General features: G+C 37.1%; 3 protein-coding genes across 4 annotated transcripts in view; all 3 read right to left on the bottom strand.

Moving 5' to 3' along the window:
• LOC124642413 (gamma-aminobutyric acid type B receptor subunit 1) overlaps positions 1–4,536 on the bottom strand; it is a 44,236-nt gene extending 39,700 nt beyond the window's left edge. For both annotated transcript variants that reach the window (XM_047180829.1, XM_047180823.1), the window contains exons 1-2: positions 3,889–4,536; positions 953–1,087 (exon numbers count right to left, since the gene is read on the bottom strand). In XM_047180829.1, coding sequence (XP_047036785.1) covers positions 953–1,087; positions 3,889–4,536 — 783 coding nt within the window. The remainder of the gene's footprint in view (positions 1–952; positions 1,088–3,888) is intronic.
• Positions 4,537–18,104: 13,568 nt separating this feature from the next.
• LOC124643477 lies at positions 18,105–19,996 on the bottom strand. The gene is made up of 2 exons (XM_047182471.1): positions 19,609–19,996; positions 18,105–18,403 (listed from the first exon to the last, which is right to left on the bottom strand). The coding sequence occupies exons 1-2, from the start codon at positions 19,994–19,996 to the stop codon at positions 18,105–18,107; spliced, it is 687 nt and encodes a 228-aa protein (XP_047038427.1).
• Positions 19,997–20,129: 133 nt separating this feature from the next.
• On the bottom strand, positions 20,130–21,081 carry LOC124644652. Its single transcript, XM_047184148.1, has 2 exons — positions 20,865–21,081; positions 20,130–20,515 (listed from the first exon to the last, which is right to left on the bottom strand). Exons 1-2 carry the CDS (start codon positions 21,079–21,081, stop codon positions 20,160–20,162), a joined length of 573 nt encoding a protein of 190 aa, XP_047040104.1. The 3' UTR covers positions 20,130–20,159.
• Between the last annotated feature and the right edge of the window lie 5,923 nt (positions 21,082–27,004).

Raw genomic sequence — 27,004 nt, forward strand, 5'->3', positions numbered from 1 at the left:
AACCGTTTAAAATATGAACTTTAAAGTTTATAGCCCAAATAAAAAGTTTACGTAATACATTTAGATGGAAATTTTGTTCAGAACAACTGCTCGGCAACATTATCAACTTGTTTAGCTAACTTCTTAAGCGTTGAGCAATCTAATTAATTAATGTTCCACTGAAACAGATACCTAAAAACAGGCGTGTCTGAACTCATTATCTATGAAAATGTTGTTCGTCTTCCTAACCCTAATATTCGTAAACGGTCCTTTTGGATTCACTTGAACACCATTAACCAATCAAAACACGTTATGGCAATGTTCCCAGAGTTGACCCTCGTTTACGTACGAAGGCATTTCAGTTTTTTTTTCTTTTATTGGAATTCAAGCGTATTTTAGACTGTTTTGATTTAAAGCCTCGGTTTACAGTGCGCTGAAAAAAATAAAGCATTGAGTCTAGAGAGCTTTCATATAAGAATATTGTAGGCAAATGTTTTGGCATATTTCCAAAAAGCTTTGTCTTCATCAAAAAACTCGGCTCGCGTAGTAATCATGAAGGAATCACATGTAAACCAAATCTCTTTAAAGGTGTATATGAAGTTGAAAAAAAAAGACAATTTCTTGTTGTTTTGGGGAACTGTTAGCAGAAATGTTAGTCTATAATGTTAAGCTGGCACGTCAATTCTTATCCCCACTTGTTAAAAGGACTAACTTCGTGAAATCCTTGTTACGTGGACTCGGCGACGTGTCAAAAGAAATCACTATTCCGAAAAGGTCGCGGCTAGAATGCGATAAAACTGTTTGAATAAAACATTGTTAGTGTTACATTTTTAAGAGTGACCCAAAATTATAACTTGTTAAAACTTTTATAGCTGTAAATTGAGTTTGTGAAGTTGGAATCTAAGAAGATTTTGTTATGCCCAATAGGGATCTCATTTGGATGAGACTTTCGGAGTTATGAGTTTGTACTTACAACCATGAGGTTCCACATCTTGGCAGCTTCGGCGACGGTGGTGCACACGGTGGAACAGCCAGCTAGGAGCAGCAGCTTCTGAGGCGGGTTGTAGAGCAGGTTGTACATAACGCTCGCCCCCAGCCCCGGCTCGCACTACCGATCATAGATGACATATGAGTTTAATTGGACCGTGTTTTGCAAACAGAACAACAGTATCCAGCTCAGTTTAAAGTGGGTGTGAAGCGCGTAAATGATTTGTTGGTCTACGTTCGTTAACTAAGTTAATGAACAAACAAGAGAATTAGGTTATGGTACTTGCAGCTGTTTCTACAATTTGAATGTATAATGTGATTGTTATGTTTTACTATTACAAATTGCACTAATTGGTGTTGTTGTTATTGTGTGTTACAAAGTAGAAATTAGAACTGTGAGTAATATGGTTTAATTTTAAAGATAAATTCAATTATGTTCTTGATTTTAAATTGAGGTTATCCAAACAACTATTCAAACGCTCCGATTGAATTTTAAACATAAAATAAATAGTAATTACCATCAAACGCCAGGAAGTGAAGATTCATATTCATGAATGACGCGTTTGTTTTACGTTATGATTACTTAATTGAATTTCAAAGAAATGCCTCCAGCCCGATAGGCGTAATCAAGGGCCAATGTAATCTGCGAGTAAATCCCAAGACTTTTTAATTAATTAGTGAACTGGACCACATTTACCAGATAAGGGTAACGTCGTACTTAAATATAATTACGCCAAACCATTTAATCTGATTCGATATCCCTTAGTCCGTAGAACCTTTATGCTCGATTGTCGTGATATATTGCGAATATGCGATGATTTTATATTTTCTCGTAAGGGTAAAGTAATTAAGTGGCCCAGTAAAAAGCTTTACCCTGTTTTGGAGCTCTCGGTTTTTTATTCAATTTTTGACGGTCGATGTTCAGCCAGTTCGAAGTTTCACATAAAAGCCAGGTAAATTAATACGCGATAGGAAACTGGTATACTGAGCACGTAGTTTAAAAACTGCAGTTAACGCTAGTTTGTAATAATATGCAAAACAGTTTTCACGGTAGTGTTCCCCGTAATAGGAAGGTTAACTGTTCACAGTACCATTTGCTGTAATTGAAGGGATGTTCACACAACGGGACTGACTACCAAATAGACTATGAAATTCAAAAATACACATTAAAAACATTAGTAGGATTATTACTAACAATGCAATTTTAAATAAAGAATTGCCAAATTATTTCGTCGTATGTAATAATTAGTGATGAATATTATTGGTTTAATTAATTAATAGGTACTTATTATGTTTCAGTTTGTTAACTACGGTATACAAACAAATGTATTCGTAAGTGTGCACAAGCATACAATTAAAGTTATTAATGACACAACCACGCAAAATGGAAATGGTAAGTTTTAATGGTAATCCATAATAATTTGTTTACACAAACAAAACTTTAGATTAATTTTAACAAAAATGAACTGAATGTGAATATGAATGAATTCAATAATAAAAACATTTTAAACGCTCTGGAGGAATTTGAAATAAAGTAATTTTGTATTGTATTAAAAGGAGAACAAAACTCACCGAAATGTCCACAAATAACTTAAAAACATCAAGAATATTTAATTCCAATATGGCGTACAATTTTTTATTCGTTCGCTGTCATAATTATAACCAATTATTTTTAAATAGATACAGCCGGAATGAATTTGAATTTGGACCTCTTTTGTTATTTTTTTAATGTTTTATACAAGAGCAATCCGTGTTCTAAATTCAATTTGGAAAATTATGGACTTAAAAATAGGTCATATTACCCTTTTTAATTTTATTGTGTTACTATGGTCGTTTTTGCTGTTTATCTTTAAAAATATTAAATTGAATCAAACTGGTTCCCCAGGCTTTTGGTTCAAATTTTTTTTTTGGTATGTGTTAGAATTATAGTATTGTGAATAAAATTGAAAAAAAAAAGTAATTTCTGTTTGTAGGTTGCCCTTTTCGCTGTTTACTTAAAACACGATCTGATTTTACAGATATTTTAATGATGATAAAAATATATACCCTACCTATGTAATGATATTTAATAAATTTCGTGCTCAGTAAATTATTTTCTCATCACGATGTTATAATGAGAAATTTTATGCCCTATAATTATTTATTTGACACCGTGTAACATCCGACCTCAATAAACCCTCTTCACTTGCCATTATAATGACTCTTGAGGTTATCCTCAATAATTCTTCCCTATTATGTTATCACATACCTTTCACAATTTTCGTTAGTGGTCGTCACGTTATCAATATTCAGTTGATCAGAATCGTCAAATTCTTCGTGAATAGGCATGAACCGATAAAACGGGAAATTACCTTCAACCGGCGCGGAAATTCTATCCAATAAAATTTTCTTCCTGAACCATTCATAAATTCTCAATAATTGAATCGAACGTCAGCTTCACCCTCTCGGTTGCTATATCATAAGCCTATGATTTGAGTCCATTTGGATTTATGGCAGTAGACCTCTTAGATAGAAATACGATCCCTTTTTGTTAATTACCAGGACCGCAGGCAGCTGGGCGGGTTTTAACTTGGTAATCCATTAAGTCGGTACTTGTCATTCTGGATGAAGAGCGAGAGGTGACGACACGTTGTGCACATTAACTTGATTGGAATTATAATTGGCATTTTCGTAACTTTGTCAGTTTCTAACTTAAATTGCCAACATATAATTAAGTTTAATTTTACCAAGTAAAGTTAAGTACCAATTATTATTTCAGTAGTAGATTAAATATGAAGTGTTTGCTAGGGGGTACGCGTATTGGATACGACAGAAAACAGAAAAAAAAACACATAAATTGTCACACACAATACACACGTATTGGCACATGAAAGTAATTTATCAACTCCCTTGGTAAATTGATGATTAATGAATCAAATATACCTTGCTATCGTTGCTGTGAATGTATAATTTGAAGCCGGACAATAAATCAGAGCGCGCGTTGACATCGGCGAGTGCGAGTTCGGCGGCGGGCTTGCAGGCCTGGCCGCCTTGCCACCCGCCCTCGCCCTCCATGGGGAAGATGCCCCCAATATGGAGGTCCCCGTCGCGCCGCCCCTCGCTGTACCCGACGCCGCCGCAGCCGCTCAGCCACAGCACCAGCAGCGTCCGCGCCCGCCGCGCGCCGCCTCTACACCTCCATCTCCACACAACACACTTGGCAACAACGAATAATTGCACTATTGTCTTCACTAACAATGCTTTAATATCACAATACACTGTTCTAGTTCGAAAACTAAACATATTATTCACACCAGTTTTTAATTTGACTAGCGGACGCTTTGTAAAATTAAAGTTTAGTCGCACCCGCGGCAAGGAGGCGTCGGCATTTTGATATAAACTTGATATCAACCGGAGATATTGTAGACATAGCCTAATAAGCGTGATTTTTTCTATAAAATATGGCATGGAGTGTGCACGGGGGCCCGGGCTGGCGCGCCCCGCCGCCGCGGCCACTGCGCGACCCTTGGCGCCCTGCAGGGTCATCGCTCGCGGCGGGGACATGCTGTCATTGTTCACCTCTCCGAGCATTTTCCATGCTCTCTCCTGCAACAAACAAATAGTCGCGTTTTCATTTAAATTTCTAGCATGCGAGCACTTGAAACGCTATTATTTTCATACAAAGATAAAATGCCCTCATGTATTTCACACAACTACTTTTAATAAGCTAGTGGGATCATAGCCGCTTGATTTGTAAAGAGTGAAATAGTCGCACCAGACATTAATAAATGTAGATCTATGTGCAGCTTAAACACTGCAACCAATTTAGGTAAATGAGATGTTACAATTGCATTCGAGAGCGTGTCGTCACGCCTGATTCAACAGACCGCTAGCAGCTAATTCGGTTGTAGAAATGTGGCAAACACTATTTGAATGCATATTAAAAACCTTATAAACAGGAATTAGGCACCAAAATGTGGGAAAAGTACATATCTTACAAACAGTTTCGTTTTCATAAAACATAACGTTTTGTTATCTATACATATAATAATCTATACATATAATAAATCTGTAAAAAAACTGTGTCTGTACATTGAATATATTAAAAAAATAATAATTGGGTGCGGTTTAGAAACAGTAATGGAGCACAAATCCAAAAAAAAAATTCTGTCTGTATGTCTGTATGTCTGTATGTCTGTATGTCTGTTTGTTTGTACACGCTAATCTTCCGAACTACTGAACGGATTTCAATGATTTTTTCTTTGTTGTATCAGTATTAAGCCTGGTCAACATATAGGCTATAATTTATCTTCGAAACTTGAAGACCTGATGCAGAACTCCAACAGACCAATAAAACTATAAGAGATACAAATATGGTGCCGTGGCAAAAATTGTTTCATTTGATGAGCATTTTCAGCTGAGATAATAAATTTTAAGATCTGGAACACCTGATGTGGAACCCCAAGAGCCCAGCTTCTCTGTACCATATACAGGTATGACGTTTTAGCAAAAGTTGATCAATTTGATAAGCACTTTCTATTGACTTATACAAATTGAAGATCTAAAACATCTGATGTGGAACTCCAGGGGCCCAGCTAGACTATAGCATATAGAGGTATGACGTTTTAGCAAAAGTTGTTCAATCTGATAAGCACTCTCTGTTGACTTATAAAAATTGAAGATGTAAAACACCTGATGTGGAACTCCAGGAGCCCTGCTAGACTATATGAAGCATATGAAGATATGACGTTTTAGCAAAAGTGGTTCAATCTGATAAGCACTCTCTATTGACGCATTTTTCTTTTCTCTCTCACACAAACAAATAATAACGAAGATACAACAACGCTTGAATTTTGTGTTAAGTCACTGCTTAGTACAAATTTTACATACCTAGACGTGGCGTCACGAGCCCCCGCTCTCTAACTTTGTTGCGTTATATCTCATTATTATTTTGTATGTCTCTTCCAGACCTCGGGACTACAGAGTTCCGAATTTTTGGGAGGCAAACGTGGGGCCGAAGCCAACACGCTGAAGTCCTTTTGAGACAACTTTAATGAAATGGTGACACAAAACCGACGATTATTCCTTTATACACTATAGAAATGAACCCAAGGACAATCCCCGGTGGACGTCGTTAAAAAAAAAGACAATCCCCGGTTCTGTGCTAAACTATTGCTAACTATGGAGGAAAACTACTTGGGCTATTGTGATGGGATGTTAGTGGATGACAATGTATTAGGTACATGTAAAAACGGCAGGTGGAGACTCGCCACCTCACTTACTGGGCCCCCGGGAACCAGTCACTGAATAGCAACAAGAGGGCAACAGGGACATGAGCGGCTGAAGGGTGAGGATAACTCGGCGGACTTTAAACGCAGATTACGCGCTCCCTGTGCTTACCATGAGGCACCTACCCTGCGAGCAAGGCTAATAATCCTGCTCTAGCGACGGCTCCACTCTGGACGGCCAAGCCAAGCCAGAGGCGTGAGACCTACCCCCGTCATGGTTCACTCCGACCGGCCGGATATGGGGGACAGTATACACTCCCTGGAGAACTCAGTTTATATAGCCCCGCGGGGTCGCTACTCCCCGTCATCAGCCTCAGATGTCCTGCGGTGCCTATATCTCATTATTATTGTCGTTATTATCTCAAGAGCCTTTGTCCCAATTATGTTAGGGTCGACTTCCAGTCAAGATGCAACTGAGTACCAGTGTTTTACAAGGAGCGACTGCCTATCTGACCTCCACAACCCGGTTACCCGCTCAACCCAACACCCCTTGGTAAGACTTACTGGCTTCTGACTACCCATAACGACTGCCAAGAATGGAATGTTCAATGACAGTCGGAACCTACAGTTTAACATCCCCTCCAAATAACGGTCATTGGTATCCAAAATATACGTAGAAAGTACATACTTAGAAAAGTTGCATTGGCAGGCACTTGCCAGACCTGGAATCAAAGACACACGCTCATACTTAAGAGATTGGTTCTCTACCCACTAAACCACCACGAATTCCACTATTTAATGTTTTTATACGTAATATTTTTGCCACACACAACTTAAATGCGGACTAATTAGAATCACTACTTTTATCCCTATGTTCACGTCTATTGCGACTATTCAGATCTTTGATTTTGCTGACCCCGTAGTCGCTGGCATAAGGGACAGGATCCGCGTACGAAGTCGCGGGCAGAAGCTAGTTATTACTAAAAAGGCGTTTTATTACTTGATTATGTAATGCTTTTGTGTTTAGAAAATAACTGTCAATTATTTATGATGGATCGATATTTCTTACAGATGCTACACATGTCTACTGCAGTGTTCATCATCATCATCATCATCATCATCATCTCAGCCATAGGACGTCCACTGCTGAACATAGGCCTTCCCCTTAGATCTGCAATGTTCAGTAGACATTCGACTTTTTTATTCTGCTTTTATAAGCATAATCCGTCGTTATTTCTATGTTCAAATATCAGATCAACGTCATACTGCTCCTACAAAATTCACATTGGAAAGCTCATAACAATTAAAATTGATTTAACCCGTAATCTCTATTAAATAACCGCGAATCGTAACTGCAGCTGATTACGATCGGTAAAATATAGGAACCCGGAGTGACTCAATAAGAATTTCTGCTGTCGGATACAAAAAGCCTGATAATAATCGACTCTCTGTAATCGCGCCGCAATGAAATGAGAAGTTAATGATTCGTAGCTTATTCCTCTGTAATACCGACCGTAATCATCGAGAGAAAATGGTGTTCAATTAAAAAATTGTCGACTCCGCTAAGTATGACTAATTGTCTCCTTTTTAATGATTCACTATAGAAAGTTATTTAATTTAGGTGTTTGTATAGGATTAAGAAAAGGATTTGCAACGCGCAATAGCTAATTTAGTTTCTTTTATATTCAAATGTTGCAGTAGGTATCATTCACTTTTCGTATCAAAGCCTTCTAACTTTTACAACAAATTGTCTTTAAGTTGAATTAGTAAGTAGGTATTTCCCAGTCCATACCATATTGAGAGGTTCGTCAATATAATCGTGGCCTTATGAATATTCAATAAAATTGAATTTCATTACAAATATCGGCAATAAACAGCGATAGTGTAAACCCGTTGCGTAATAATAACATGTTACGAGCTCCGGCAACGAGTCGCGTTTATATATTGTGTAATGTGGCAGTATAGTTAAGGGTGAGGTTAACGTAGTTAGGTGCGCGGTGATCAATCAGCACCGCATCGAGTGCGCGAGGGCGATATGTCGAGTTTGTAATTTAGATATTTACCCGGCCAGCTCATCTCGCTGCCCGAGTGCCCGCATCTACCCAAATGATATATCACTTCCCCTACATAAAGTTGCAACACTCGCAGCGGATGTAAACGGAATAAAACAATACTCTATTACAAACTTCGCCCATCTCACAAATACTATTTTCACTGCTTTTCAGCTCAGATACGACAGTTAGTGAGCAAATGAAAGGTTCACAACACAGCGACGTTTTTGAAGTTTCTCTGGCAAGCTGAATGTCCGCCTTTGCAATCATTTTTCAAATCGTATTTTCAGAATTTTTGTTCTTTCAGTAGCAATATCTCAATTGAGGTCAAAAGGTTTTAATTTACTGTGTATCGAGTTATAGTAAAACAGATAGTAGTGATAAATTGTCGGCACTAAACCTAATTCTATTGTTCATTTTCGTGAACGTTTTTCGAATACCAACAGCGCCAGAGCCTTTGCTAGTAATCAAGTTATTCTGTGTAGCACTTTTGTATTTGGATATTACCTAATGGACACTATTAGCATTAATTCAGAGCTACCTTCTTCCCGTGTTTAAAAAGAAAAATTGTTATGCGTAAAACGTTCCCATTTCACGGTAAATAAAAGAGGATAAAGTTAGGTATAAAGATTAAGGCTTTTAAAAATAATGGTTGAGATGACGATAAAAAAATGAAAATAAAATGGCTGAATGTTTTTATATGTTTACGTTTAAGATGTTAATCTTTAAGAACATTTTGGCTAAACAAAGTTAAACAACGGAACTTCAAAACATTGCTGGCTTGTTTTTAATTGGCAACCTTTACTAATCCGCAGCTAGAGTTGCCAGTGAAGTTTATGAATGTTGTTTCTAGTTTCGGTAGTATTATGAAATAAGTTTTCAGGTGTTACTTAGCACTGTGCCTGGTAAATGGTTCTAATTGCCAACACGGGGTCTCTCTTACGTTGTAAGTCTACAACCCATTCCGATAAAGTTGGTGTTATGTTCAAAACGCTCATAACATGAGAATGTAGGTAAATTATTAACTAAGCTGTATCTGTATCCTAATATTAGGTGTTCCTCTGAGGATTCTTAATAGAATAATAGATTAAGCACTTAATGAAACGCAGTAAGCAATCACATTGAAGGCGAAGACGTCTTCGAGTGGTTGGCTAGAGGCTAACGCAATCAGGCCCGGCTATTGCCGCAATTTCCAAGGAAATCACATAAAGGAGCCATTGGACCGCTCCCATTACTATTGTCTGTTTATTTTTATTATTTTGCTGGATCTACCTTAGCCTACAAATTGGTTGTCATCGTTATTGTCTATTTTGGGACCGAAGGTAATAAAAATAATATTTGGAAATTAATATCTGTAGCTAAAAATATTACACAGCCTACAAAGTGTTGCGAAGATCTTGGACAAAAATAGCACAGTCTTATTGTTTTACTGAAGAGAAAACGATAGTAAAGTTGAGTTGTTAATGATTATTATTGAGATAAGTGCGATAATTGTCTATGCCGTTTCATTGAGTAGATGGCTACGATTTAAGAATTGGGTATACCTACTTTTTGTCGTTAATATGTTTCTGATGTTGTTAAAATTTACATGTAACATATATTTTTTATTAGGTCTGATAAGTTCAATCAGATCTAAGTAATTGGATTTAAAACTAGAACGGTATGTTATCCTTTTCACACGTGTCTAGGTGATACAAAATTTTATAATACAGCAATATAGTCGCCAGATTTTTTGATAACCATTACTTTAACGACGATGGCACGTATTTCGCAATCTTCCCTACGTGAATGTCAGAACAACCTCCAGGCTTCGCGAACGTACGGAGCAACATTTTTCTGTTTGCATTGACATTTCGCTGACACGAGGCCATAAATGTAATAAAACGTTGGAAATGCAAAGAAAAAAGCGTTCGGGGGCAGAGTGAACCTCGAAATCAACCATTTACTTTTATAGAGTACAGCATTCGTCTCGGTTCATTTACATTTCTGGGCTCGTTTCGTAACCGAGCTGATTTTCTGTCTAGGAATGGGTACGTGATAAGGCCACGTATATATGCCTCTACATAAACTATGTAAATTGACGAGTTTTCGAATTCCCGATACTGAAATACGAGAGGCGAAATTCAAAAGCTTCACGATCTCTATTCAATGGATTTCATGGTACAACATTTCTATTTAAGAGCAAGCATGTTTAAAATCCTTGATGCGCTCAATATACATTAGTATACATATGGGAAATCCAATATGAACACATTTTTATATGTATCTATTTATGTTACGAGCTTTCAGTCGTTTCGAAGCACTTTCCGCGCGTGGCCGACTTATGTTCATGACCTTGAGACGGGATTTACGTACCTATGAAGAGTAATCCGTACGAGGTTGTACAGGTGAAGTACTGAGAGGATCTCGATTCATATCACGGGTAAGATAAGGAACTGTAAGATGCTTTCATATTTTCACATCTTGCTTGAGTTCTCGTTAGAATCTAAGGCTGATGCATAAACATGATAGATTATTATCTTGAAAAGCTTCTATTCACATGAAGACGAAAAATACACAGCTAACGCAATCAGTGTACTATTGTGTCGGTAACGCGATGTTTGACGCTACTCTCATGTAAATAACTCGAGTGTTCGATCTAGCAACAAAAATATAAAATGATACTGTATTTCGTATTCTTTGCTCGAGGGAAAACAAAAAGAATTTTAGTGATTTGTGAGCGTAGTTAAATTACGTCTTTTTCTCTTTTGTCAAGCGTAACGACTCCTGTCAATGGCGGCAGCTGTCGCGCCTAATGTATTTTAATTTATCTCGACTGAGATTAATTGAATCTATTTACTGCAAAAATATGCAACGACACACACAATTTAATCCTTTTGTTTGTTAAAAATCTATTTACGAATAAACTGAATTAGAAACTTCAAAAATCTTTTATCTAAAGTTTTTAAATTAAAAACGAAATTCTTTTGTTTGAGTTGAGGCCAACAAACTTGAGCGTTTTCTTGCAAAGCACACTGTTTTGTGAAATTGCCGGTGAATTTTTTCTCCCCGTTTCTCCATTTGCAATTTTTAAAGAATTTATTTCACAGTAAATAAGGTTCGTCGTTGGTCCCTACAAAGGGTGAACACTCCAAGCATTCCAATTTTAAATTCTTACTTTAGGAGCTTTGTATTCAGGACTTGGTGATGGCCGCATAATTTAGGCATTTGTAGTGTTTGGATTTGGAACGGATAGACATGCTACCAAATTAAATATCCTTAAGTACTTGACTAAAATACCTGATCGTTCTTAAGGCAGTTTCTCACCAAACTTTATAGCGGTTATATCGTGCGAGCGGTAGTGGCAGACGTACCTCTTAAATACATAAGTTAAAGGCGATGACGTAAAGTATGAATATTGTGTAATTTGATTTATGAAGCTCTATGAATGTTATTTGAGAGACTGAATGTATATTTAGTACATCATAATGTAAATTGACAGGTACCGAGAATAGACAACAAATACAACAGTAGACGAAAATTTCGAAATGCTAAGTTTAGATATGTATCTCTTAGTAGAAGCAATATTGTTGAAATTAATTCTAGCCAACTCGATCTGGGGCTTATCTTATCTTTGGCAAAATAGACGCTTCGTGGGGCTACACCGATGAAATTAATCCAATATAATTGCTGTTATAATCATTAACTAACCAGATTCAGCTATTACTCGCTTGCTAATATTAGAAATTCACTATCAATTGTTTTATGTAAAGCCTCATTGGTAAATTATTCATCATTATAAAAAAAAGATTGATTACATTGCACTGAAGTGTCATTATTCAGCAGTTACTTAATTTTATATAGGGATTTATAGTCGCGGAGTCTATAATCCATCTATAACACAGTATGTTATCATTAACTGGTTTAAAACGCTCGTGACACGTTGCGCGAGGATGTTTATGAACGACGGCACCGTAAAAATGTTCAATTTACGATCCGATTACGTCCGACAGGGGTTCGGAACATTAACTGGTGTTGGTGTGAGCTCTTTAGCTGCGTAAGGCGCGCGCCGCAAAATTGCGGTTGTACCAGGGGCGCGGTGGCCGGCCCGGCAACAGCGGCGTAATTAAATTTACCATACCACACCTACAGGTGCAAGCAAACTCGGCTTCTTTGAGAGCCCCTAACTCCGGTATACTACATTTGACCTTTCATACAAGAGATGCCTACGCGCCTTTATTGAGTTCATGTTCAAATCCCAACAGTCACAGTCAATTGTTATTCTTTTCATAACGGGAAAATTCGGATTGAACGAAATCGTTTTTAGTATATAGGTATTGGAATGGCAGCTTACTGCTTTTTCAGACCACAAAGAGAGTCTGAGTGGCGCAGGTATAATAAAAATTTGGGAATTTATTCTTTTATAAAGCAAATCGTGAATGGAAATAAGCGTTAAACGAGTCGGCGTAATGAGGCTAACGAGCAGAAAGTAGCGCCTATAACGTTTATACTACGGCTTTTCTTCATTTCACTTTAAGGATTAAACGTTTTCTTGTTTTTATTTTGACTGTTGAGTTCTGAATTCTTTTTTTACGTGTGAGTTTAGAACAATGGGTGTTTTATTGCTTTGTTTGTCAAGGGATGGTAATAATGAGCGGTACTGTGACTGCAGTGGCCCCTTTGCTTCTAGAACCGCTCTGCACGACATAAATAACAAATGGTGTTTGAAAAGACCCATCACAGAACATCTCGCGCTATGTCACAACTTTGATTGTATCCATTTAACTTGAGGACTTAACACTGTTAAATATTTAGTGTACATGTCGTAGCGAGGTGAATTGTCGCTTTAGAATGTAATTAGAGACGATCTTCTGTACGAGTATTCTGTAATTACTTTTGGCAAAGTTACACCAACTACACCTATTAAGTTGATGTGTAGGATAAGTTGTTCTAAATCAGTTTTTAGAGTACCTACTATTTTGTAACGGGCTTCCCAATTAGATAACTTATAAAAATACAATAATTCACTTTCACTTGAATATCATGTTTTCACACAATGAGACCGCGATAATTTGTTACAGTAAATCAGTATATTGTGGAGCAGTTAACAATGTCGATAAGGTGTCTGGTGCACAAAGAAATAAACGGTCGTTTGTTCGGGCGGCGTCGAAAGGAAAAGCAATTAGCTAGAATGCAAATAGCAAAATGTATTGTAGTGTTGAACACATTTGCATACGAAGCGACGAGCGGACGGAATTCCGAGGGCCTGGCGTACCCATTCCCTGTATAAGCTTCCGTTCAAAACTTCCATCGTAAAGCTAAAAAACCAATGTTCCGCTCACTGTAATTTCGTTTGGCGAGAACGCCATTCAAAGTTTGCGTAATTCGTAACGAAAATTGCCTTCCTACAATAATATTTAAGATACACTAAGAATACAGCTAATGTTTGTTAGAATGCTACCTTTTTTAATTGCTATTCACCGCATTACCTTTCTTTACGATCCGTATAGCTTCGGGCCTGTTAAGAATTCATTTGTTTTCCAGAGAAATGTTTTCTGCAAACCATTTGCGTTGGCCTATTCCGATTTACGTGGTGCCATTTGGAGGAATTGTCTAATTAACCTGCCTATTGAACAATTTATTACACAACCCTAGATGTTTCCCTGTAATTTCGGCTGAACCTTATTGACTGTGGTATTACAAATAAATCACTGACGCTGTAATTTGGTTACGGGGCGCTTATATTACAAGAACCTAATATTCATTATGGACTTGCCGGTTTTGTCCAAATTTTTTGCAATTTTTAGCCATATTTCTCATCATTAGGTACATCTGAAGACATGCTTGTTAGAAAGTAGTTATTTATAGCTACATCTACACACATTCATCATTATTTATAAGGCACACTAAAGAAAGAAAAACTGTTTGATGAGTTAATTATATTCACATTATTAAACCATGAATCTTTCTAACAAGATCAGGCATGATTTATTATTCTTTGTGCTGTGTATGTTTCGAACCGTTTTATAAGAAAACACATTCATGAACTTCTCCCCCCGTTATTAACATTTTTTTTAGTTATGAAATTGGGTTGAGGGACACGGGGAAGGTTTGCCGGTTCGATATAAAAGATTTGAAAAGCAGTATTTTTGCAGTTTATCCGTCATATTACAGATTAGATGAAGTACCGTTTAAAGAATGCTGTGAACATTTTCAGTTCAAAATAATTGAACAATAAATAGATAATTGTTGATAAAATTGGTACTTAACGATTTCGTGTCAATTTAATAGGCTACCATAATTAAATAATGAAGCTTTGGGCTAAATTGAATACTTGATCTTTATTACAACACTCATTACCCCATATTGCTTTGTACCTCGTTACAAAGTCCAATTTTATACGATCTATCGCTTTTGGCGCCTTTTATACAACAAATATAACCCTTTTCATTAAATTGCCTTGTGAATTGGGCGGAATAAGCTGATTTACTTAACAATATTCTTTCAAACCATTGAAATGTTAATAACCCTAAGGCGCTTATGTATTATAAATAACCTCAATTACAAATGTGAGGAAAATTTTGCAAGTAAAATATATCTTGATATGTTTCTGAGAGATAACGAAACGCCCGAAGTTGTGGCATATTTCAATTACTTTTGGGCGCGTCTCGTATGCAAGCTATCACGTGAAAATGGTTCCAAAAATGTCGGCGCATGATCCCCTTTATGTTTGCACGTTCGCCTTCGTAAAGCGGTGTAAAGTAATTATTTAAAATGATATTTTCATTTCTTTCCTAGTACGAACAAAAATCTCCCTTTCAAAGTACCTTTTCGATATTTTTCTCAATTCCTATTTCGTACATTCGGGTTATTGGGATGAGAACAGAATTTACCTATCCACGCAATTGCTGGTCAGATGACTATAAAACGTCGAGGCAGCCACATTAACCTGTGTACAAACAACGTCATAGCGATCGTGAATCCGCTTACCAATCGCGATGGTTATGGTAATAATACCCGCAGGATTGTTCGCCGTGACGCTTCCATGGCCGGCCTCCAAATTCACACGTGGACATTTATTTTATGGCCAGCTATTACAGCCATTATTATTTTATTGCTCAACGTATCACACAAGGATTTTAGGCTGTAGTTGTAGGTAGACTATGCTGTTAATGGTTGTAAAGATTTTCAGAAGTAATCTTTATCTAAAAGTTCGAATCTTAAAATCAACGGTATGTATATGATAGATAAAACTACCATACAACTAAGAACCAGTCATGATTTTAATACATACTTATTAGTATATCAATGCTTATAACTGTTAATTAATAATAGATATCTACATGCAGAATCACAAAGCTGAACTAAAATGTTTAACAGTTCGTTAATCAAATGCAACGTTCTGGGAATACCAGCATGATTGTTGGAATTCCTTCTATCATGGATAGGTACTAAAACATTCAAGAGGCACTCATCTAGAGGTATTGCAGGCAGTTTGGAAACGGAACGATTTTTTTAAAGCTATAAATTTCGCACGTGATCGTAGCTCCAGTGCCGTGATCACGCGCCGGCCTCAGCCAGCTCATCTTCACAAGCTATTCAGCTAAACGCCTCACTAATTAACATCCAACCCTCAATTTATTCTGAACATTACTGAGGTTCTTTTATTCGACTTCGAACAAAAAGTGGTTATGAAGAATTCAATGAATTGACGAAGTTTAATATTCCGGGGTAAAGTTATAGGGAGGGAAATATTTTGAATAGTTCCTTGATTAAAAATGCAGTACCTATTCGTGATTGTACCTTCGCCTGTAGTTGTGAAAATTGTATTAGTTAGGAGTGACCTTTTTCTTTTATATTTCTTGAAAGTTTCTAACGACTCAGTGCCGTGTCTTTAATAATATACGTATAAAAATGCTGTACTGAAGTTATTTTAGAATAACATCGTAAATGTAGAGATGGAGTGAATGTAATTTCATGAACAAAGTTAAAGCAGACTCATAATTTGAATCGTAAAAAAATAGTTACTTCCGTGAAGATTCGATGATGAGATTAATATTTAATAAGTTGAGCAAAATTTGGATCAGGGTATCTTATGGTTATGTGCTGACTTCAACTTCTTAAATTAGGTATACAAAAGTGTTTGAAAATTATATGAAAAATCCATTCTGTACCACTCTTTACCTTTTTTAAACAAAATAATTATATTTCTCATATTCGCATCACGTGTTCACCACAGCATAGGGAGGGAAGTACTGTACCAGGAGTACAGTTACATCAATCCCACTTTATAGGAGTTGCCACAAATTCGCTCTCTAGGCACCTATTTCCCACCCGGAATATATGACCTCGGAATTGGACTTATACCATGCTCAGTAGTCACAATTTCATTAGACCAACCATGTTTTAATACATTGAGCAATGTTTTATTTGATTTTCTATGAGCAGTAACTGATACACAGTTTGAACTCCAAAATGTTCCTTCAAAACCCGTAACATTAATCGTTGGCTTCAAGTTAGAATCTACTACATTACCGCTGGCTCTGGGTCCATGTTAGTCGGAGAGTAACGTTAAGAACACTGACTGTTCACGTATAACTTACCGTCTACTTCACCGTTATGATCTAAGCCTCCGTACGTACAATTCACGTCAAACTGTAGTTTGTGGCCGGCCTTATGTGCGAATACATAAACTTAGTTTTGTTCATTACGAATGTTGAAGGCGGCCTGGATGAGGTAAACTAATTTGGCACGCATTCAAACTAACGGCCCATCTTTGAACCAAGAATCCTTATTAACTCGAGAGCTCGCGGCTTTGCTTACTTTACCCTAATGCTAACGCTTTATGTATGTACAATTGTGGATTTTTGCACCTTTTGTTGATTTGGGTAAACGTTCCGGGAGAGATTGGAACTTTTATTTTTCGACGTTTTTTGTTGCGTTGTTAAAAGAGGAGTGTTGTTACTAATTGGAACGCCAGTATTCCGTGGGGAAACATGGATATATACCTACGACGAAATATATTACTCCATCGATTGAGCCAACGTATTGTACAGCGTACCTAAGTTTATGAAAAATTCTGAAGCCACAATTCCAATATAAGTATTTCCTCAAACATGCGTCAATATAAAGATTGACTCCATAAGAATCCAATTTCTATTATAAACTCGCATTGAAACTGAACCCCGAACAACTACTTTAATTTTAATAGAAGAGCAAATGCTGAAACAGGCTTCAAGATGTTATGTAATATATATTCTAATTGCTAGCAAGCACGGTGGTGGAGCATGAATGAGCCACTTTAATAAACAATGGTGGGCTTAATTTAGGCACTTCATGGTTAATGAATTGGTAACACTTAGCGTCTGTGTGTATATTGCTCAAATTATGCTCTGAGGTTCAGTTGTAACAATACAGGCGTTTTAGTGATGTGTTACAATACCTAAACATCTATAATATTCACTTCATCTATCAAATACAAAGATTAAAAAAAATGTGCAAATGTGTGTGTGTGTGTGTGTATGTCAAGTTCTAGTACAGATTCAGTACCTAAATACTTTTTTTTTTACCTGGTAATATTTGCCCGTAATTATAGTAAAACATGACTCGATTTAGTGGCCAAATATACTTGTAATGTGTGTTTCGTTGTTAAAAGGAATTTGCATAACATAACAACAAGTCCGTTTTCCCCGGGGCAGACTGAGGTAACGGCAACTGCATAAATTGGGAGCTCCCTTAGTCAAGCGTTATGTTTGCCAGGACTGTATACAATTAATGAAGGTGTCCGTACACCCTTATCATATTTGAGACGCCTACTGGATACTACCACCGACACAAACTATTTATTATTATAACAGTTTTATCAGTATAAGGAAAATGCCTAGCAAAAATATTTTTTTATTTAGTTGAGCAATTCATCTAAGTGAATATCGTCATTTTTTGATTGCCAGCTGGACAGTAGCATCGAGTTCCTTAGAGCGATTATTTCTAAAGAAGCTCCTAGATCATCCAGGTTGTTTATAACTGGTACAGAGTATCTTCGTTGACTACCGACTGTGGGGGCGCCGAGTATATGGACCTTGCAGCAGACTTTGTACCCCCAAGAGCACCCAGCCACTCCGACATCCATGTGAAGCGAAGGACATTGTCTGATGTCCACACATATGCCACCTCGAGCCCAGCAAGTCGACCTAGTTGTTCCTGTGTCAAGTAAGTTTTGTATTATTATTACATCCTCCACAATGCTGACTGTCTAGCTTATTACAAATATGAAGGTCCTATTCAATAGAAGCTCAAAAACTACCTTATTCATGATTTCCATTGGGCAGCATAAAATGGCTAATTACAAAACATCACAGAAAAATAATCTCCCTACGTACCTAATGGATACCTACCTTGTACCTATCCACGAATAAGTTCTCTTGGAACAATCACGATCCATCAATTCCGTTTCATTCGAAATATAGAATTCAAGAAAAAAAATTATTATTCCAACAGCACTTTCATACTAGTGCATTTTTGTCGCGTGTAAAACCGATCCCAGCGGAAGAATTCCACCGCTCGGTTCTTAGCGGTATCTTGTGTACGAATAGTGTTAATTGTTTATTGTAACTCCCATACCCGTTACACCACCCGTACGCTCCGAGTGCTGACGCTTGGAAAAACCGACAGGAAAGTTCGCTAGTGTGAAAGCGATATATATTTTTTCTATTCTGTAGTGATGATATAGTGATGATATAGTGATGATATTTATATATGTAAGCACTACAACATGTTGTACAAATATAAATATCATCACTATAGCAATGACTGACACTACTCGTACATGGTATTGAAAAAACTACTGTAGGTATTGCAATAGAAGAAGTACATTTGTACCTTATAGTACTTACAATGAAAACTGTCTATGAAGCAACTAAGCGAATTGTAACTTAAATAAACTTGATGTCTAATGTACATACATAGGTACGAATGAATAAATCTCAACGTCAAATACTGGGGAACATGGGTATGACAGCAAAGAGAACTTATTATCCGCATGAGATTAGTGGACGGCCAACGGAATATACGATGATGCAAATAATGGCCAATGGGTAAATGTTTATTGGGGTTTTCGCAAGGATTTATCTTGACCTACAGGGATATTTTGCGACCTGACAGAGTTGGTAAATCAGCAAAACCTTCGGAGAATTTGGTCCTAAGCCGAGCACAGTAAAAGCGGTATAAGGAAACTTTGGTATTTCACATGGAACAAGACAGCTGCACACACGGGCCGTTGCCCCAACCATCGCATGGCACGGTGATAGGTGCATTGATTTTTGGTGCTTATAATTTTGTAAATTATATTTCAATAGAAAATTGTGCAAAATAGTATAATAACAATGAATAATGAACAAATTGCTAACCGAGTGTTGGTTTCTTCCCTAAACCAGGGAGGAATACGTCTTTGAAAGAGCTAGATATCGGAGGTTGAGCATAGCTCCCATGCCCATTCCCATTTCCCTGTCCGTTGCCATTTCCAGGGGTAAGTCCAGCGCTATGTCCATTGCCATTTCCATTGCTATGTCCAATGCCATTTCCATTAGTTTTTCCATTGCCATTTCCATTAGTCTGTCCATTTCCGTTAGTCTTTCCATTGCCATTTCCATTGCTCTTTCCGTTACCATTTCCATTGCTCTTTCCGTTACCGTTTTTGTTGTTGCCAAGTACATTTGTAACAACTAAAGCGATAATAACACATCTTATCAACAGTGACATGTTTACGAAAAATAACCAAATAAAACTATAAATCATATTGTTTCATTAACTTTTTAATTAACCAAAGAAAGTACTTTCGATAAGCCAACTAATGTTTTGGTTGAAGTATTTTACAACACGAATTAATATGGAATCTTTCAAGTAACGTAAAATCAAACAAATAGAACATAAGTGAATAGTTTGCTTGGTTGAAGTTCTTCTATGTCTGTACTATAACCACCAGAGGCGATTTCTTACGGTACTGTGGTATTTCATCAATTTGGGCGTCATCATCTTCACGTTTTCTTTTGGACCTCTTCTTCTTCGTTTGGACTATCTTCAATTTTGGTACAATACCTTTGCCACCAAAATCTTGTTGTCTACTCCAGGGCAGAGCTAAAGTATCGAGTCCTTTGTCTTTCATGTCTCTGACGTGGAAGTTGTTCCACTTGAAGCAACATACTTCTAAATTATTTCTGCATCCATTTACTTGGGTTAAGAAGCGCTGGCCCTCACACATCTGTTGGTCGACGCAAATACCGCCCAGTTGCCAACATGGCGTCGTTTTCATCGACCCTGAGGAAAATGTTCATTAGGTAATATCTCGATATAACAATTTTACGAGCATGCTTGGAGTTGCTATCGAATACTTTTCGTGAATAAACATGGAAACGGCATTACCTCACCTACACGTTGCGATTACTTTCTAAGTACCAAAACGATTTTGATGGAAATACCTGTGGATTTTGTCTCAGGTAGAATGTACCCAAAAACAATAAATTCACAAGGAAGGTTTTACCCCAAGTTATTTTAAGGCGCAGTGAATGTTCAGATTTTTATTAGACTTCCACGAATATATCAACTACGACACATACCTACATACCGCTTCCGAATAGACGGGTTTAAAAGTAATTTTTATACTCACTACGAGTAGGAGCAATGGAAGCGAGTGCTGAGTGGTAAGCGAGGAGTTCCGCCCGGAGGTCCTCATACTCCTCGTCAGCCGAGAGGTCGATGTTCACGTCATTCCTCAAGGCAGTTATCAAGCGCCCACCCAAGTCATCCTTATTTTTATGTTGTCTGCGTTTTGCTAACACCAACGCACATAACATCAGACTGAGAAGTAAGAAGAACCGCAGCATACTTCCCATACGTCGCAGTTTCAAAGAAAAAAGTACATTTTATTCGATATCGAACAAATTTCGTTTTAAAACGTTTTTATTGAAGTGAAAAGGCATAAATTCAATGATAAGCCGCGACCGGCTAAAGGATTTGATTTGAGAATGTAGTTGGAAAATATAAATTTAATGAAATGTGGGTAATAGGATTTTGGAATCGATCTGCCATGGTAGCACCTAGCTTATATGTAACTGTGAAGCAGCAGACTATTGCACGCTGCATGCTTCGACAACTAGGCAATTTTATGATGTACATATTTCATGTTTTATGATTTTCATGACTTTTAAGACAAAAACAAAGAACTTTACTAGAATAAAATAAAAACAATGTCATAAATTATCCCCCTATGTAAAGTGCAACATATACAAAACACTGAATTCTGGTATGAACGTGTTGTATTGAAATGAAGAACTTCATTTTGAGAGATAAGTTCTTTAACAAATTCTGATTACATTCAGCGGAAAAATAAGAGTGTAACCGACTCGGACGGCCTGGTAGTTTTTCTGCACAGATAAATTAAAGATACTATCTTTGCGGCGAGGCGATGACATACTATCCAGTGGCATGTCTTTCACTACCTAATTACGACCCTGTCGCATTTCGTAACAACCTACCATTAGTCAAAATAAGTCTGTTAATGGAAGACATTTGTATTTCATCCTAAAGAATTACCAAACCTCCGAGAGTTTAATTAAGATGGCAGATAGAAATATTAAGAAATTAATCTTCTACATAGAAAAGTTTGAGCAATAAGTTTTAATTGAAACGCTTAATATGTGGCGTGGTGTGGTGCGTGATGCCGGAATGAGGAACGTGTGATTGGAAATAGCTGGCGGGGTTATGGGCCTCAGCAATGCGACCGCGCCGCCATTTTCCGTGCAGTTTGGAAAATGAGAATATTATATTATACATATTTTATTGTTATGTACGAATATTTCATAGTTACTGTGAATGAAACTTCTGTAAGCAATATTCATTCATTAAAACGCGTGTCTGCTGCAGTGACCTAAGTAAACATCCAAAGAGCTTGTTAACGTAATATCTAGGTACGGTGACATTTGAGCCTGTTTAATTTATCTGTTATTTACGGTCAGGTTGGCTGACGGGCCTGTCAATATCGCGGCCAGTTCCCGTGCGGGATATGCGACATGTTCGCTGGAAGTCATCCTGCTGAATTATTGAACCAGCCGCCGCTGAATCAATCGCGCTCGTGAACGCGAACCGGACGTCACGAGTCGAGAGAGACAGTAAAAAAAGCTTTTGCAACTTCAGCCTTTCAACTGGTTCCAAAGATTTTACTGGGTCGCATCGAATACCCTTTCTACTGGACAACTGATGGCCTTTATGTGAGAACTCTGAAAGATTTCCGAAAGTCATACATATCGAGTTCACCAGTGAACCCACGCGCACAGAAGCGTCACTCAGCGTTCACTGCTCTATTCACTTTGAATGGGTGCTTCACAGACAATATCGTGTCTATTAGTATTCGAGGTTTTGAATTTCATTAATCTTCTTAATTAAAACTCAGTTTTGAACCTTTTAGAATTGTGTAGGCTCGTGCCCACGTTGTTAGGGCCTGTTATTCCCTGAAGTTTTATAACATAACATAGTTCTTGAAGCTTTTAGGAATACCTATAGATACTAACAAGATGATATAGATGCTGTCGTTTGTTGACCTTCACAGTAATTGAATAGACATGAGACGGCAAAGTCCTTTGTCGAGCAAGTTGCAATTTGAAGGCGCGTCGTAATGGCCAGCTCTTTGTCCTGTCCATTCTTAAGCGGTCACCCTTGAAGATAGATGAGGATAGTCTCCGCAGACATGCGTAACAACACTTTGTGGCGCTCGGGCTAAACGGATTACCTACCTATATTGCCTGCTACATTGCCTGACGTAGGACACACTAAGCACTTTATCTTTAAAAGTAGAAATAAAAAGCGTTTTCGTCGGTGCAGTTGATGATTGTTCCCAACCTGGAGACGGCAACGGCAATTTATTAAGCCGGTCGAAAAAAAAGAACATTGGTGCATCCTTCAATGCTTTCATATAATCTTTTGCAGAAGAGACAAAGTGGGATTCTACGTTCTTATAGTCATTCAAGAAGTAGCTAGATATATCTTTCAATTAGTAACAGTATATCTATGTTCTATTTTTAATTTAATTAGACCCTCTGCTTCAAAATATACTACAAACGTACGCAAGACACCCTGAAACGTAATTTTAGAGCTATTTATCAATACAATATAAATTCCCTTGGACACCCTTAACGAACTATTTATGAGCTATTTGCATCTTCAGACAAAGCGTTCGTGATTAATCGCCATCTGAATGACATTCGCCAAGTCCAACAGCGACGTAAACTACAAACTTTTACTTAAATCACTCTTGCAGTCCCGCCCCTAATTGCTTCGAGTCAATTCTGACAGCTGATTGGTAACGCAAAATTAATGGACGAATGAATTCAGTTGGTTATCACAATAAATTATGAATTCAGATAAAACTTCATAACTTATGCATTGGAACGGTAGTTTGGTAGTTATTTTTAGGTATCTTATTATTTTAAACAATGTCCAAGCTCTTCATGTGAGGAAGGACTTATGCATATAAGGCTTATCTCACACAGGATATTGCAAGGCAAATTCAAACTGAATTTGAATTTCAATATCAATTCATACTAGTGGACGGTCAAGTATAGACTTGATAAAGGACACAAGGTTTCAACAACAACACAAAATAACATACGAGCTATATATTTTTGTTTGTTATGAAAAAAGTAAGGGAACAGAAATAGCTGACAGCGTGAACGCGTAATGTGACCCGAGCAGACTTGACGAGCACCTGTCATCGTACCTGCGCTTGACACTTCGAGTCGCTTCATATACGAGTAGGTTCAATAATATTCGATTCATAAATATGTAATGATATTTATCTTTCATACGAAACGAGGATTTAAAATATTTACAATTAGTTCATTGCTGTATAATAAGTGTAATCTGATAAGCAGGTTTGTGTAAAGAATAAAATGGTAATATGTTACACAAATGGGACAGTTTACTACTAAAAATGGCCTAAACACGAGTCCACTTCAAGTCAACTTGTTTGACAACCTCATCATCGAATGCTGAATATGAGGAAGTCAATGAAAGAGCGTTTTAATCTTAGGAAATCGGTAATGACATCCTCGTGTGAGATGATAAATTTTCACAACACTGAAAATAACTGTTATTTTTCATGCTTATAGAAATGTTGGTTCATATACCTATATAATGAAGTTGGGTATGAAGCATAAGTAAATATAACTTAATTAAATATGAGGACGTCACAGCACTAGCACGTAGCTATTGCCGAAAATGGAACCGTGTCGGACTTATTTACCTTCATTTGGTCTAGCAAGTAAACAACGTATATTATTAGGTGGCTCTCATCGTGTGAAAGTTATAAGGGTCAACTGGAGTAAACAGGGACTGTTTATAGCAGAGGTCTAACAACGTACGATATATCCAATACTTTAGTGCTCTTCATAATTTCTACGTAATGATACTGTGGCTTGAAGATGAATAAAAGAATACTCGTGATGGAAGTTACAAAAATATGCACCTGTCAAACATCTGTACTTACAACCTTTTTTTAGAGCCAAGAAATCATGAATTTGCAATGATTTTAAGAGAACAGTGTTTCAACAAAGCTATTTATAAATAAACGAAAAAGAAAAACTAATGCAATTTTAAATATTCACACTGTGCAAGTGAGATACCAGAAACACATTCTAAGTAAAAAATAAAGCGACAACACTACCAAAATAGAAGCCCACAGCAAAATAATACCAACACTTATCTAAATGTATCGAAACGGAAATTCAATTTGGCGCCGCAAACGAAAGAACTCTTCAGGGACTATTGCGAACAACACCTTGCTATGTAAGCGCTCATGAACATGTGTACAGTGAGCAAAACACTTTGCCGTGCAAACTCGAAATAAATATATCGCTGCGCCCGCAAATATATTACCTACCTACATATTGGTGAATTACGAGCCATGTTGCACTTGACTACTAAAAATTGTTGAAAGTTTTAAAAGTCAATTTTGTTGACTGTACACAGAGGTATGTTATGTAGAATATTTCAGATATCTTGTACTGTTGTAAGTTTGTGAATGAGGAACTGCGGTTGTTCCCCGAAATCTTTGGACCTCACACGCCCCGCCCTTCTGTTCTATTTTAAGAAACAATGTCAAGGCTTTCTGGAAGATTAGAAACGCTTTCTTCTCTTGGGCATAGATTTATCTTCATATATGGCTGGATATTAGGGAGATGGAACGTTCAAAAGTTTTTTTACTGCGGACCAATCTTGGACATCAATCTTAATGACTTAGTGAAACCTTTTGAACTTTTTGTGGGGCGTCTCGTTTTTTGTTGAAAAATCGTGTGAAAGTAATCCGCTAATTTCTTTTGATCCATTCGGTAAATAGAAAGCAAACAATCATCAAAGTATAAAAGTCGATTGAAACAGAATTGTGATAGAACTTTGCACATACCTACATTGTAATAAAAACATTATATTGATGGTTGTGCATTTATTTATCTTTCAACATATCATTTATATTTTTAAATATTAGATTAAAATATAATAAAAAAATGATAATTATTATTGTATTTCTAAGTTTTGTAAAAAGTTAGATAGCCTTCTTACCTGCAACTACATATTTCTACAGCAGTAAAAGTGGCAGAACGTGTCAATCGGTACCAGTCAAACAATGGTGTTACCTATAGTTCTACTGAATGAAAAATTCAATTACCTATGTTATTTCTCATAGCAACTTAATGCAGACAAATAGATCATACCTACTTACGTAAAATTAAAAAGTTTGTAAAAACTATTTAATTCGGACTTTTTTTACAAAAATAGTACCAGCAACGCTAGAAAAGTCCGCCGAGCCGAGATTCCAAAGAATCGGTGAACTTGCATGAAAGGGAATCATGAAAATTCAATAAACGAGGGTTCTGTGTAAAGATCCGGCGATCAGGAGTCCTCGGCGCTCTTCGCCTTACGCCGCAATTTCCAACACGTGGTCATACATACCTATACCATAAATTATATAGGAATCCTTTTTTATTTTAAGTTGCTTTGTTATTGTTAAATTCAGTAGGTAAACATGTACTTTTTTTCTGAAAGAATCTCATAAACAACCTAAAGGTTTTAATGACAGACAGGTGAAGCAACGTATAGAATTTGGTTATTGTCTCAGAGGAACACTAAAATAACCACAATGAACGGAAATACTTAAATTTTCCTGCACCCTGGGGTATCAGTTACGATACCATTGGGTTAAAACTTTACGAACCCGAGACCTTTATAGTAAGTCCCGGTAGGAAACACGATACATTTTGACAAACACCCCTATCTCCATTAGTGTCAGAAGATTACCGGCTTTCCTAGCGATCAATGATCCGATAAACACTCGTAGCAATTATAGTAATTATTCGTACAATTCAACGCTGCGGTCTATGAGGCCTCATACATACACAGCTATTACACAACAGGGAATGTTTACATATGCTAATGAACTACTTAATCAATACTTTATCTGCGTTATTTATACGTAATTGGGATTACATTTTTAATTATTTTCTACAGGTAACAATTTAAAGAAGTCTTGTTTTATCCCTTAGGACCAATTGCCGGAATATCGTACTCATGTAGAACTCACGAGTCCCTCTTATCGCTAAAAGGACAAGGTGTTTTATTATTAAACGCTCTTTGTAAAGTAGACGGTAAGCGGATCCGTAATTTATTATTAATGAGATAAAGATAGGTCTTAAGTAGACCCTTACTGGGTGCCGCCCGTTCCCGGGTAAGTTGGCGTGTCAAATCAACTCAATATTTAAA

Source organism: Helicoverpa zea, chromosome 2 (assembly GCF_022581195.2).
Source record: "Helicoverpa zea isolate HzStark_Cry1AcR chromosome 2, ilHelZeax1.1, whole genome shotgun sequence".
Taxonomy (NCBI): domain Eukaryota; kingdom Metazoa; phylum Arthropoda; class Insecta; order Lepidoptera; family Noctuidae; genus Helicoverpa; species Helicoverpa zea.